We start from the raw sequence: 15378 nt of genomic DNA, 5'->3' as shown, positions 1-15378 counted from the left end.
GTCTCCACAGAGTAAGTGGACGTGCTGCCCGGGCTGATGAGGAATTCCACCACAACCTTTCTATCAGTTTTTTAAAAGCTTTGCTGGTGGCCCCAGGAGCTACAGGGCTCTGGTCTCTCACATGCTGTTAGAGCTTCTGCTCAAGTTAGTACAGAATCACAGAAAGGCTGAGGCTGATCTGAAATGAGAAGATCTTGAGATCAAGCAACCTGTCCTCCCATGTCCATTAACAGCAGTGGCTTGCTAAGGTGCATGTGTCTCGGATGTACATGGTGTGTGCGTCTATGTAAGCTGCAGGCGCATGGCATTAGACAAGAGGATTCCTGCTTTGCATCAAATCTGAAGAAATGCTGAGCAGGTGACTCAACAGAGTGGCTGGGCTCCCATGGAAGGAGGTAGCAAGAGCTACAATTTGTTCAATTGCACAGGTGCATATAGTAATGTGAAGGTGGTGGGAAGTAGCTTTCAGTCATGCCAACAACTATTGGGGATAGCCAAAAGAAATTGTGTATGTCAGGTTTAATATCAAGTGACACACAGCCTGTTCTGTAGGAGAGCTCTCAGCTCCACCCTTGGAACAACCGAAAGAGGTGAGACTGAACCAGGCAGTGCTGTAGCTGTAAGCAATGTTTGTGCTCCAGCACGGCACTTCTGCAACATCACATTCATCTCTCGGCACCAACTATTCCCCCAGGGCAATGCACTGTGTTGTGCAGATCCGCAAAAGGCAAGTTTGGATATTCTCACACCATAGTTGCATCATGCTTGTGGACATGTCCTTTAAGGTGTGTTCAAGGTGCAGGCAAGTTTTCCAGGCTCACCAGTCAGTTCTGCCCAGAAAAGCAGCTAATTCTTAGTAGTCCACTGTTCATAATTTTTTTTTCCTGGTCAGATAAAAAGTGAAGGCTGTAAAAAACATATTCTCTATATAACCTCAGTTCTCTGTATGCATGTTTTTTTCCTTCCTCTTATACAAGTATGCTGTTTACTGTATGGTCATTTGCGATTCCTGAAACAAGAAGAAATTATCCCAAAATTATGCTTAGGTAAGTGATCAGGGAAGTAATGGAAAGTGCCTGTGAATGGCATAATAAAAAGCAGTAATTTTTTGCTGTAGCTTATGCAAAATAGTTTGCTTACATGAATGCATTTAAAATACATAGCAACTTCTGATATATTTTCTCACAGGCTGAGTACTTCTACGAATTCCTGTCCTTGCGCTCTTTGGATAAAGGCATCATGGCTGATCCAACTGTAAATATACCCCTGCTTGGAATGGTTCCTCATAAACCATCAGGTTTGTGCTGTTGATGTTATAAATTGAGTTCCTTTACAAAACATCCCACATCCAGCAAAGTCTATATGTCTTGAACTGCAGTTTTGAGCCTTACTGCTAAAAAAGTGCTTGCATGGCGCTTGACACTGAACGGTTTGTGAGTGCCTTGCCTGACTAGAGCAATCTGTTTTGTCTGAGCCAAGTCACATGAAGCTTTTATCTGTAGAGAAATCAGCAGAGAATTGTGCAAAAATCGTTGCATAACATTCACGTACATAAAACTTTATTATTGGTTAAGTTGTGCAACTACTGGAGAACAAAATCTTTGATTGCTGTAAGGAATAGTTATCCAATTATTCTGCTTCTCAGAGGCTTCAGTTTGCAGGCATTTTACTTTAAGTTGGCGTCAGCTGCTGTTCTCAGGCATTCGGGCTCAAAAACAGAAGCTCTGGTTTAGGGTCTTATCATTTACCATTTTCCCCTTGGCTGTGCATTCTCAGCTATCCACTGGAGCTTTCAGATCTACAGCAGAAGCTGATCAGCTCTCCTCTCCTCTCCTCTCCTCTCCTCTCCTCTCCTCTCCTCTCCTCTCCTCTCCTCCCCTCTCCTCTCCTTATCTCCTCTCCTCTCTTCTTTTATTTAATAACAAATTAATTTTATTTCTTTTATTTAATAACAAATTAAATCAAACAGTAGTGAGACATTTATTGCAAACCTATCTCAACCCAAGAGAATACAGTAAAGGTAACAGAAGGAATATAACAGAGGGAAGACAGCTATATTAGACATGGGAGTGGGAAGCAAGATGAGGAGTTAAAACAGGTAGATATTTTACTGAGAGGTGGTTGAACCAAGTGTTCCTGTCAAAATCAGTGGTCTCTCAAAGTTACTTTTGGATATTTTCCTACCATCAGTGAGGATGGCTTTAGTGCTCTAGGGACTATCTAGCCCATGTTTCGTTATATGTCCAATAGAGCTATGAGCAGATTTTTTGCAGAGCAAAAAGAAAGCATATATATGTGATAGTTCTGTTTACCTTCACCCCTGACTAGCTTCTGCTTGGTGGCTTACTGATGTCTTTTTGAAACTCATCCTGGGAAGCTGTCCTCATGGGCAAGGGTGTCGAGCAGAGCTGGCAGATCTTTAAGGAAGCTGTGTGGTGCAGTTGACACACCTGAGGAATGAGATGCCATCCTGAGGGACCTAGACAGGATTGAGCAGTGGGCCCAGGTGAACCTCATGAGGTTCAACAAATCCAAATGCTGGGTCAAGGCAACCCCCACTACCAGTACAAACTGGGGAATGAAAGGATTGAGCCCAGTCAAAAGGGACCTGGGGGTACTGGTGGATGGCAAACTGGACATGAGATGACAGTGCGCCCTCACAGCCCAGAAAGCCAACTGTATCCTAAGCTGCATAAAAAGAAGCATGGCCAGCAGGTTGAGGGAAGTGATCCTGCCCCTCTGGAGCACATCTGGAGTACTATAGGTATGGGAGGGACATAGACCTGCTGGAGTGCATCCAGAGGAAGACCACAAAAATGATCCAAGGGATGGAGCACCTCTCCTATGAGGACAGGCTGAGAAAGTTGGAGTTCTCAGCCTGGAGAAGAGAAGTCTCTGTGGTAGCGGCTTTTCAGTATCTAAGGGGAGCTACAGGAAAGAGGGGACAGATTCTTCAGCAGAGTCTGTGGTGACAGAACAAGGGGAAATGGCTTCAAGCTTAGATTTAAGTTGGATATAAGGAAAAGGTCTTTGACAGTGAGAGTGGTGAGGCACTGGAAGAGATTGCCCAGAGATGTGGTGGATGCCTCGTCCCTAATGATTTTCAGGGTGAAGTTGTATCAGGCCCTGGAAAACTTGACATAGCTGTACATGTCCCTGTTGATTGCAGGGCAGCTGGACAAGGTGACATTTAAAGGTCCCTTCCAATTCTAAGGATTCTATGATTCTAAGTTCAGACCCAAGTCTGATGTTGTGGATGGTGGCAGTGATGAGCTGTGAACACCACCCCAGTGCATGCTGGTGCCAAGGTGGCTCCACAAGGGCTGGCATATCTGATGTCTTATTCAGGTGCAGCAACATCTCTGCTCACTCAACAGTGATGGAGCTTGCTAATGATGCAGTGAAGTCTAGGAACTGCTACAGTGCCATCATTACATTTCTGCTACATCTTCCTCCCCACAGCAGTTTGTTCAGCTAAGTCACACACAGCCTCATATATGCACTACATTAATTCCTGCACTTGAGTTGTAAGAAGGTTACTACAGTTTAAGAATCATTTAAACTTCTTTTTATTTGCCGTAAGAGTTTTCTTCCTACCACATGGTTACATGCTTTTTTGTAAATGTCTTTTAAAAAACTGATGTAAAAGTGCCTCAATAATTCAATTGTTTTAATATGAAAACTGCAACAGAACTTAACAGGAGCAGAATGTGTTTCAGCAATAAATTATTCTGTATTATATCAAGGCAGAAAATAATGAAAATTGCCCAATTATGACTTGCAACACTTTTAATAACAAGCAATTTAAAACAAACCAAATGTAAGGCTGTTAGGTCAATATTTTGTTCCAGAATCACAGGCCAGCTTCAGAAGAGATGGATAAACAATTACTGTTTACTGGATCTAATCTATGAAGGAGCTAGGAAGAGCCAATTTTGAAGAGACAATCATCTCATCTGAAGATTACGTGAGATCACATGAGACCATCACAGAGGAGCATTCCAGAACTCTGAGCTCTCTGCCCACTTCCTCATTAAAATACTTCAAATTTACTGGCCGTAATTATTTACTTGGACTCTTTGTAGTTCAGAAGTGTTTGAATACTTTTCTTGGAAAGGCAGTCTCCAAATATTACCACACATAATGTGTTCTGTCACAGCAATGGGACTCTGTAATTTGCGTAAATATTTGAGCCCATGGTCTTATTTGACTGTACTGCCTTGCTGGCACTTTATGGGGGAAGTTTTGATTAAATCAGGGTTTTATTTAAGTCTTAACTGCAAGATCCCAGGCAGCATAATATATACCTGAAGCAAGTATTTCTCCAAAATGTGTGTGATCTCTTTGCAAAAGTCACCTGAGAGCCCATGAAAGTGAGATTCAGAAGGATCGAGGCAGCCTAGAAAATTAAATGTAGGCTTCCAGCTCCCTTTGGAGGTTTTGAAAACCATATTCTCCTATACCTCCATGTGGGTAATTGCTGTCTGCAGACAGAAGGGTGTTTGTTAAGATCCCTGTCTGTGCTGCCGACACTGGGGCTGTGTCAGTCAGGGAACCCAGGCTCACCTCCTGTGCTTCAAATGTCTAAGAGTACGGCGACCTGCATAACTCTGTGCTGCACCTCTTCATCAGTGGTGCTACTCTAAGGCTTAAACGTAAATAATTATTATCTTTATTTTTAGTATTCCTATGTGTACCTTCATCTATATGCAAGTAAACACAAAATATTATTGTTATTGTTCCCCTTTAAGTGGTTCAGGTTGGGTTTCCTTGCCTTGGAAAACAAGATGGAGTGGCTGCATTCGAAGTGAATGTGATCATAATGAACGCAGAAGGCAATATCATCCTCCAGACCCCTCAGAACGCCATCTTCTTTAAAACCTGTCAGCAAGGTAATGACAAAACTGTCAGACTGGGTCACCTAACTATCTTCTGTTTCCTTAGGGATAATGGCTACAGAATATTGTGGTCACACAATGTGCAGCAAAGACTTTGAACTCTGGGATGTTCGGTCTCTCTTTGTAGATTTGCTGCCCATTTACATTTGCTGCTTGTTTTCAGTGTGTTTACTAAGCTATTTCTTCCCTTAGCAGACGGGGTTGGAGGCATTACTCCTCCTGTTCACATCTCATCGTTTCAGGGATGTTGATAGAAATACATCCTATGAGAAGCAAATGTGAACAAATGATTTGAAGCATTTGGAGGAGAGGAACTACAATGTCTAACATGCCTAGGCTCGTGTTTTCAGAAATGACCCATAATTTAGAGAACTGAGTTCTGTGATCCATAGTGTGGACTTTGCCTTCACTTAACACTGTTTGGTGTCATGGTTCAACAGTTCTTTACGTCTGAACTTGCACATGCCAAGTTAATCAACCCATGATGTACAAAGAGCAAGATTTTTATTCTTCTCCTATTAAATGTCAGTTCCCAGTCCCTCACTTTCTTCTCCACACTGGCTGTAGGGTGGCTTCAAAGAGCAGCAGCAGGAGCTGTTTGTTCTTTGAACCCGCACAACACCTAAATAAATGGTCAACTTTCTGCCTGCTTTGAAGCCTTTCTGCTCTCAGTTAGCCTGGGAAAAAGGGGAGAAGATGTGGGAAGAAGAATAGGAAGAAAAATGGAGGCTGATTGGAAGTAAAATCGATTAGATCTTGTGCACAAAGTTGTATCTGACATAAACACAACACAGAGCATTTCATACCTTTTCACTTTCCATTCAGTTCAAAGATGCTGAACTTGATAAACTTTGGAAATAACATTGGAGTCAATTAATCTGGACAGCAGTTATGGATCTATATTGTGGAAAAATGTATCTTGGACTGGAAGGGCTCCAAACTCAATTTCTTTACTGCATTTGTCCAAGCTTTGGATTTTACACCTTTTGTTAATATTGTTATTATTATTTTGATGTGAAAAATGCTTAAAAACTTAAAAGTATTGCAGTATATAACTCAGGAAAGCTGAGGGTAATGAGTGGCCCAGTCCTGAAGCAGGTGAGAGAAAGGAGGATGACATTCCATATACCATAGGTGGGCAGAGGAGGAGCCTTCACACCTACCTCTGCCAGTGCCTATAGGAATGGCACCCACTGCTGCCAGTGTGTCCAGTGTGCACCACTCTGTCCAGTGTGGAGCACTCCACGACACTTGGAGGTACACACACTGGGAAGGATGAGGATGTCCTCACTGGTCTGTATTAGTGTAGGGTAGTTTTCCTTCCTTGGAGAGATGCTTCTTGTGGTGAACAGCTTGGATTCCTCCTGCCTGGGCCCCGGGTCGCTGTTTCCAGTCTCTTGTGGGCAGCAAGAGGGGCCCCCACCAGAGGAAGTGAGCAGAATGAGGGAACGATTTTGTGGCAGTAGAGAGGCTTTGTTGTGGCCAAGAGGTGACCACACAAAAAATTGTGTTTTCTTATTTTTCTGTTTGAAATGGCATGCATTTAAGCATGTATTTTCTGTAATGAATAGCAGCTCTGCGTTTGGCTACAAGAGAAACATTTCCAATAAGTCCTAGAGTATACTGTTAAAACAAATGAGACAAAAGTGCCTTTCCTGCTATTACTCCCACTGCACACAGCTTCATTTTTAAAGTAGCACTTTTTTTTTTCCCTAGTGTATCTGTGTTTTTAGGTAGAAAAGCATTTTAAAATCACAGATTTTATCCTCTCTCCTTCCTTTGTTTGCACACAACATCCAGCCCCCTGCCTGGTACCTCAGATTTTCATACCTCTTTCTTAGTCTTGTTGTTACCCTTTGTATTTTAGTTGGTAGAGAAATATTCCATGAATGTGGTAGGAAAGCAGTACTGCACATAGCCTGAGATGCCATAGCCTCCTGTGGCTCTGATCAGCTATTAGACAAGTTTTCAAGAATGTTTGTGAATAGATCTAAAGGATATGTCACCTAACAAAGGAGGAAAATCCATTCAAATCTATTTAAATCCAGGATTATGTTTCCCCTTACATCAATAGGAGTTAATTTGAAGATTCTTTGCGAGCTGTGAAAATGTCTTAGGCAACCTGAACCACTTGAATTTATGTACATTCTGATATTCCTTGTCACTTTAATTTTAAAGGCTGTAACTGCTTGAATTTAAATTCAGGTATTGTTCAGTTTGGAAACTGTATGAATCAATCGTACATCTACACAGCTTGTGAGTGGCAAGTGCCAACACTTCTTGGTGGATGCTGGTGAAAAGCCAACGGAGAAGAATTAAGGATAATGCTGGCAAGTGCTGTCAGCCTCATACACTTACAGCACTGCTAGGCCTAAGGCAAAAAAAGCAGGGTGCCAATATTGCAGCCTGCTGCTGTCTAATGGATGACCTTCAAGTCTGAGTTGAGAAGGTTGCAGTAAGATTGCTGTCTGAGTGTTGGTCTACCGCAGATATTTTTAACCTCATCATTCATACTGCCACACAGCATAGCACCCATATGAGGAGGTACCTACTCTGTAAAGCTGCCTTGTGGCACTTGTACCACTGATCAGAAGTGATATCACATTTCAGCCTCTCCTGCTTCCCTTCCTGCCTGTGTGAGACCTTGGAAGGCATTTTTAAGGAATCGCTGCCTGGCAGTAGTGCTGTTGTGAGATTCCACTGGATTCAATTTGTTTTGCCTCTTGTTTGATGGGCTCCGGTGTTTTGAGGATGGTGATCATACACAGATGTATTTCTCATCCTTGTGTAATCCAACCAGTGTTGCCAAACACTTTAACCAGTGTTTGATCAATAGTTGAGATGTGAATAAGAGTTGGATGATGATACAGGATCACTACACAGGAATGCTTTCATCTTCATTTCTGGCCTCCTTTCATCTAGCCTCAAAGCTGACTCTTTCATTTGAAAACAGATTTCATCACTTTGTCACCTCAGTAGCAACAGATGTAGTAATTAATGCAATGCAAGTTGCAATGCGTCAACTTAAGGCTGTGAAATTTGAAAGTGGTCCCACAGACCAAGGGCAGGTCTGACCAGTGATGCAGGTCCTGCACTGCCTTCCTGCTCATTCCTTGCAGAGAAGTCACCATTGGACTGTGCAAAGCATCCACATCATCCATTCAAAAGCAAAACCGCAGAGCAATAAGGTTTGCGTGGTCTAGCATCCAGCACTTCACACACTGCCCTGCACATGAGCTCAGACTTGTATTTAGAGATTGACACAAAGATAATTTCTCTTTAGAAAGTCTTAGCTGAACTTTACTACTACCAGCATTTGCATATCTGTCATTGTTTTACCAAAGGAATCTATTGGTCCTACTAAAATATAAGTGACAGCTGAAGTGTGAAACAGCCAATTAAGACTGTCATTGTGTTTTATGAAGCGGAGTGTCCAGGAGGCTGCAGAAACGGAGGATTTTGCAATGAGAGACACGTATGTGAATGTCCAGATGGATTCTATGGGCCTCACTGTGAGAAAGGTAATGAAAAAAAAATCCTCTAAACTCTCTTTACCATAATCTCAACAAAACTGTGGCTGCTGTACTGTGGCCTCCCCTAAAAATATGAACAGCCTATTCTAAAGTCGCATGTATTTTATTTTGAGCCTACACATCCAAGTGAATTACTGTCGTGGTGCATATTCCAATGGAAAATGTAGCTGCTTACAAGAAAGATGGTTTATCTCTAAGGGATTGCTTTTAACAAAAACTGACACAACAGTTAGAGAGTCTGTAATCACAGAGCATCCATCTGGCAAAAAGATTAAATAAAGTTCCTCTGCTAATGAGAACTAGATGGAAAACCAAGCACGGGGATTTCTGTACTGCACTGGTTTGTATGGAGATAACGTTTAATTTGGAGGCAGACTGAAAAAGAAGACAGGAAGATGAAGGAAAGAGTTTCTTTTTTCCTTCCATTACTAATACCTCCGAATAACATTTCCAGGTGTGAGGGTGCAGGAAATTGGTGTGGCTGGGTGAAGAAGCTCCTCTTCTTCCTATCTCTTCCTCCCTCCTTCCCTAGCGAGAGGCTTTCCTTGAGACAAGGTGGGCCCTGTGGGCATCCTACTTCAACATGACCCTTCACTCAGCTCCCAGGCACTTTGACTACATCCAGAATGTTAAATACAGAAGAGCAGGGACTGTTTTCTTCCATGGGTTCCAGACAATTTGTGTGTTAACAAACTCTCCTGCCTTTTAAAGCTAAACCCCCTGAATTCCCAGCTGGAGGAGCCCAGGCTGGTTGCTTGTCTTAGGGAACAAAACCACACCAGCAATGACAGCTTCACAGCACTGGTGATCCTGTACTTCTGCCTGGCTTTGTCCAAAAGCTGGTGAACCCATCAGTACGGACCCAGCCTTGCTGCTTGTACCAGTTGTGGGCAGCCACCAACTGAAACATTGCTCCCTGACACGGTCAGCCTCATGGGCTGGCCATAACTGGAGAGGAGCCTTGAGAGAGTACAAGGGCTCAGGAAAGGTTCAGGGGAAGTGTTCAGGACACTTTGGTTATGTTAGAATAATTAATAAAAATAATTTATATACTAAAAATAATGATTTTAATGGCTCCCTTCCACTAAATCAGGGGGCTGTGCTTATGGCCGGGTATGCAGTGGCAGAAGGAGGGTTCATCATAGAGTCTGCTTGGGAGCCCCACTAATTTACCAACACCTCTGAGTACATCCCCTGGATAAACACTCCTTTGTGCAGTGCTGAGGCACCAGCTCAGCACCAGAGTGCAGTTACAGGGAGCACTGGTATAGTGGGGCCTCATGTATTCAGAGGGTAAAGGTAGACACTTTGCCATTCCCAGCTTGGAAATGTAGTGTACAAGAAGCAATTACTTATGGAATCAGACTCAATCTTCTGTTTTAGTTATGCTGTACACAGATTGGCAGATACATAACAGAGCTGTTTTGATGTAACCACTAACAAAAGTACTTTGCAAAGGTGACTTGATTGATTCAACAGTAGGAAAAGCAGCTTAAGGAGACAGCATGCTGAGCATTGAATAGCCAGCTGCTGTCATGCCAGTGACAGTTTTCCTTTCCTCCCTGCTGCTCAGCGCTGTGTGCTCCTCGCTGCATGAATGGAGGGCTCTGCATCACCCCTGGCCTCTGCATCTGCCCCCCTGGCTTCTACGGCATCAACTGTGACAAAGGTAATAGCAGTGAAACCCCTGGCATTGTGGCCACCCTGTACTTGCATATGTTAATTCCCCTCCAGGAAAGCCAAGCAAGTGGTGAAGGAAGGTCTGCAAGACAGCGCTGTCACAGCTCCACATGCAGCAGCCACAGCCACCAGCTGAGCAAAGAGTAATTCAGCAAATCTCTTTGGCTGATCCACTGAAAGCCACGGGACATACCACAAGATTCACTTAGGAAGATCTCTCTTTGAACTCTGGTTTCCTGGAGTAGAATTAGTTTTGCTAATTAGTACAATAATATTCTTCATCTGGACACACACACACACACACAAACGAAAGTCCAATCTTTCTTCTTTTGCTGCTGCGTAGCTCAGGAATAAAAAGGATTAAGCAGTTGTTCAGAAGAGTAACATGGAACAGTGTAAGCACCATGTAGGCCCATGTGGATCCCTGAAGTCCCTGCAACTGCTGTGTTTATTTGGGTTGAGCAGCAGAAAATATTAAGGGCAAGTCAGAGTGAGTTGATGTAAGTGATTTAATTCATTTCTGCTTTACTTGTTTCAGCAAACTGTACAACAACCTGTTTCAATGGAGGAACATGTTTCTATCTGGGAAAATGCATTTGTCCTTCGGGATTTGAAGGAGACCAATGTGAAATCAGTAAGTAGCATCTCCACATGCTTGCTTTCCTTTACATTAACTTATTCTGTGTTAGTGCCTAAGAGATTCAGTGTGACCTGGCTCTGCTGGTTATCAGGTTTAGAGGGCCAGATGCTTCCAGTGAGACCCTTACTGATAAGTCTGAGTCACTGCTGGACCATTCCACTCCAACCTTGTTTTGTTGTCACTAGTAACTGAGCTTAGCAGTAGCCTTCAAGCCAGAAGTATGCAAACATTGCTCTGTGCCCAGCCTGTGTGGAACAGATACTTTCAGAAGTTTCTGCAATTCTCTGTAGTGCACTGCAGGTTAGGTTTGAGATCACACTCCCAAAAAGACTGCTCAGAGCTGGAAGTAGAGGGGTTTGTGCTGAAGAGAGGTCTGAGCTGTAAGAGCTGGGAGCTTTCATGTAATGTATTAGGTTGCATTCACACAGCAACTTGAAAATCCACCTCGCAAACATCAAAAGACTTGATGTTTTCAGAAGGTTAGCATCAAAGCTATTGAAAATATTTTAGCTCCTGGTTGATCTGAGTGTGCTGTGCTGTGTAAAGCTGGGGGTGGAGATGTGGCCAGGCTGGAGCAGACCTGGGAGGTCAGCTGTCAGGTATTTGATCTCGCTGAAAGAAGAACTTTCTCACAGCTCTGACCAATTAGATTAATTCCACAGTTTGAATGGTGTATGAGTTTTTTGGTTTGGGGAACATACATGGTTTTTTTAGGCAAATTCTTAGAAGTGATATTGCAGAATGTATAATTTAGGGTGCTCCATTTAATTGAGAGGCACTACGGGTCATTAATGTCCATTGCTGCTTGAAACAGGTGTAAATGACTTCGGCTTCTTGCAAAGGCTTACCTGTGCAAATCAAATTAAATTAGCTAATACACAAATAATAAACCAATTTCTCTACAAAAGAAAAAAAAAATATTTAGGGTCATTGTATGGAAAGCTAAACCAGGAATCTATTGATGAGAGCAAGAAAAGCTGTGCTCTTCTTGTGGCCTTTTTGAAGCTGGACAGCAGCTGTCTGTAAAGAATGGATGGCTGGTACCACCTTGGGCACTGCCCTAGTGCCAGCTCAGCAATGGAGGACTGCAAGAAGTGCTGGATGCCATTTAGGAGCACCAGAGGAGAAACAAAACTCTCTGTTTTCTTAGACCCAGGGCCAGCTACATTCAGTCATGGGGGGTCTTGGGATAATAAAATGAGAAAACCTTTCAACAGGGAGAAAACCATCTTCCAAACACCCAGCAGTGGGGTTGGTTTTGGTTCTTTTTCGATCCTTGTTTAAAGATTTGGAGTGTTTGTCTGGTAGTTGAATTGTTTTCTAGGGCTCCAGGGAAACTGCTGGGCTCAGCCTACCTTACTAGCAAGCATTCATCATCCTCCAGAATATTTTTCTAGATACAGTCACGCTTTGTCTCTAATTAGTGTTGCAGTTTGATAGCAGTTTTTTTCCTTTTGGATTCCTCCTCCATTTGGCACCAACTGTTTTGTTGCTTTTCCCATTTCTCAGTTAATAGCAGGAGGTTTCCTCCATTCTGTGGAAACAAATTTGAGTCTTGTCTGAACTGAGCCAAGTGTTTGCAGAACACAGCTCTGTGGAAGTCCATACCACATGCTTTGACCCACATTCTCCAGCTCTGCTTCAAGATCAAGTCCTGGATTCTCTTAGCATTGCTCCTTTCACTCATTAATTACTCCAGATCCAATTGCCTGCAAATTAGAATATACACAGATTCCCTCTCCAGAGGTTTCTGTGGGGAAATTGTGCTTTTGCAGGAACTCTCCTTAGCACAGCTTGTTCTTCTGGCTGGCCATGAACTTGCTTCAGGCCTATGAAAATAATTATGCACATCGGGAACAAATGTTTCTTTTATACTGAACGCACACATGTATCACTGCAGTCTGGTGGGGTTGAGCCCAGCAGCACTCCTAGGGGTGTGTAGTTCCCAAAGGGACCCTGTAGTTGTGAGATGAGTTCGCTCTCAGGGGTTTTCAGCACAGCACACCAGCAGTGGAAAGTGGAAAGGAGCTCATATTATCAAGTGCAGATCCGTTAATATCATTAGAAAGGCGCTGGAGGACAATTGCCACCAGGTTGCATTCTGCTTGTGCTCACTGGGTTCTAGTAGAGGAGCCTTCCCCTAGATCCACAGAGCACACTCTGAGCCCTCAGCTCGATGAGGTTTTGGGCACAGGGCAGGCTTCTCAGATGGCTTTCATGAGTAGGTGCTGGGGTCTAAGGCCCTTGTTTCTGTTCTTTTAATTTCTAGGTAAATGCCATCAGCCCTGTCGAAATGGAGGAAAATGTATGGGTAAGAACAAATGCAAGTGCTCCAAAGGCTACCAAGGAGACCTGTGTTCAAAGCGTAAGTACCTGTGCGCTCAGTCAGTCCTTGGATGAGCATTGGGCTCACATGGGACCTCACACACAATAACAGCGCTAGCTGCCCATTGAGAGTACTTCAAGGTAGATTGACTTCCTGGGCATACAACACACACCAGGCTGCAAGGAATTATAAGACCAGACATCTTTTTTACAAATGCTTCCCTCCAGTCTGGCCTGCATCCTTGTTATGTGTCAACATGTCAGTGTAGCAATTGCAGATGTTCCTAGAGAAATGCCACCAGGTCCAACGTACGTGCCTGCTTTGTTGCAGCTGTCTGTGAGCCTGGCTGTGGACTGTATGGGACCTGTGCTGAGCCCAACAAGTGCCACTGCAAAGAAGGCTGGCATGGGAGACACTGCAATAAAAGTAAGTGAGAAACAACCCCTGGGTGTGTGTCAGGGCCACTTATAGATGCTATATGAACACGACAGCTTCAAGAGCCTTTCCACCATCATCACTAATACCATACTCATCTTTTTCTTCTTTAAACAACAAAACAAAGATTTTACATTTGAAAATTTGAAAGCTTATACAGAATCTGTCCCTAACAACTTTCATGTTTTCTTCTACTCTTCCTCACCCATATTCCACAGAACGCAAATTGTACTGTCTCGAAGCAAAGCTGAAGTCTTTAAAATAATTTTTGGGTGCTACTTAAGCATTATAAAATTATTTGAAATGCAATTAGATGTATCCAGTGATGAATTCAGGCTTCATTTTACATTCCACATGCAATAGGACTTTGTAAGCAAGTCATAGAATCATAGAGTCAAAGAGTCGTGGAATCATAGGTGTTGGAAGGGACCTCAAAGATCACTTTTTACTTTAAAGCAATTCCCCCTTATCCTATCACTATCAGACCATGTAAAATTCTGTATATACTCTCATGAGGGATTAACATTTATCTTAAACACTTGGCAAACTATTCATGCTTAATGTTTTTGGTAGCAATGATAAAAAATAATTTAATATTCTTGTAATATAGCAAGTGAAAATGTATATATTTGGAATGAACAGCCCACAGAAAGTCTGTACCACAACAAGAAAAAAAGAGGATGGGGAAGGGACCTCATGCATGTGAGGTGCATTGGAAGCTTTTGTTCAAGCTGGGGTCTGTCTCCACTTAAATATTAGCAGCACATCATGAAGCTGCCGCCGTGGTTTCTGTCCTCTTGAGCTGGGTAATTTTCCAGGGTATGGAGCCAGCGGTCCGAGCGCCCTGAGGCCAGCCAGCACCAAGCACAGGCAGTACACACCTTCACCCAAGAAGGCGGAGGAGCGGCATGCTCCACCCGAATCCAATTATATCTGGTGAGCTCCAACATCTGAAAGGGTTCGTGTTACACAAAGTTCATCGCCTTCATTAACCTTTCATGGATGGGATGTTAAAACGCTGTTCACTACAGTTTAGATTACTGGCTGGAATTTTATTAGCTTCATTATAAACCACTGAGCTGATATTTACTATTCCTTTTAAGTTTTATAAATACTTCTGTAGCATGATTATATAGGCTGCTTCTTTCAGTGCTTTGGATGGTTTTGTACTATACTCTGGGTATGTTTTAATTTCATTTGTTTTTATTACATATCTGCAATATAACATCTTCCAAAACTTAAGTAACAATATTCAAGCAGAAAATTTCCTAGATGCTAACCTGAAACATTTCAGTGATTGCAGATTTTAGTTTGCCTAAGACAAAGGAAAGATGTCAGTTTTCTTGTGTACTTAGGTTTTTCCCAAAGGAAAAGAAACAAATGTTACCTAAAACCTGAACTACTCAACTCAGCATCATTTTCACCCTTAAAACGTTGCAAAGTTCTGTGTATTAAAAATACACTGCAGTGGTGCCAATTAAGCAATATAATATATTTTAAACAGTGTAGAACTGTAACGTATGAACTTTTTGCATTGGCTTGAAGCAATATAATATATTGTAAACAAAACAGCTCTTATATAATAAACTTTTTGTACTGACGGTTATGTATAAAATAAAGATGCTGCTTTAGTTTTTTGAGTACTGCTCTGTGTGGTCTGCTCCACTCTCACCAGCACTGGGTTGGATAATGTCCTCCCTGCATAAACTAATGGTGGGTTGGACTGCTTCTCTTGTCCTCACTTCCCTGCTGCTGCACCAATCCCAATGGTATCAGTACTGGGAGGTGGCACTGGGCAATGCACAGACAGAAGTGTCAGGTTTTGGCCTTTGTCCCCATCTGAGGCCCTTCCACTCCCAACCAGAG

General features: G+C 42.8%; 1 protein-coding gene across 1 annotated transcript in view; it reads left to right on the top strand.

Annotated features, from left to right (window-relative positions):
- WIF1 (WNT inhibitory factor 1) overlaps positions 1-15155 on the top strand; it is a 34181-nt gene extending 19026 nt beyond the window's left edge. The window contains exons 3-10 of the mRNA XM_015855600.2: positions 1189-1297; positions 4752-4892; positions 8324-8419; positions 10005-10100; positions 10650-10745; positions 13021-13116; positions 13408-13503; positions 14331-15155. Coding sequence (XP_015711086.1) covers positions 1189-1297; positions 4752-4892; positions 8324-8419; positions 10005-10100; positions 10650-10745; positions 13021-13116; positions 13408-13503; positions 14331-14452 — 852 coding nt within the window. The 3' untranslated portion in view covers positions 14453-15155. The remainder of the gene's footprint in view (positions 1-1188; positions 1298-4751; positions 4893-8323; positions 8420-10004; positions 10101-10649; positions 10746-13020; positions 13117-13407; positions 13504-14330) is intronic.
- Positions 15156-15378: the final 223 nt, after the last annotated feature.

Source organism: Coturnix japonica, chromosome 1 (genome assembly GCF_001577835.2).
Source record: "Coturnix japonica isolate 7356 chromosome 1, Coturnix japonica 2.1, whole genome shotgun sequence".
Lineage (NCBI taxonomy): Eukaryota > Metazoa > Chordata > Aves > Galliformes > Phasianidae > Coturnix > Coturnix japonica.
This window is presented reverse-complemented; position numbering and strand designations above follow the sequence as displayed.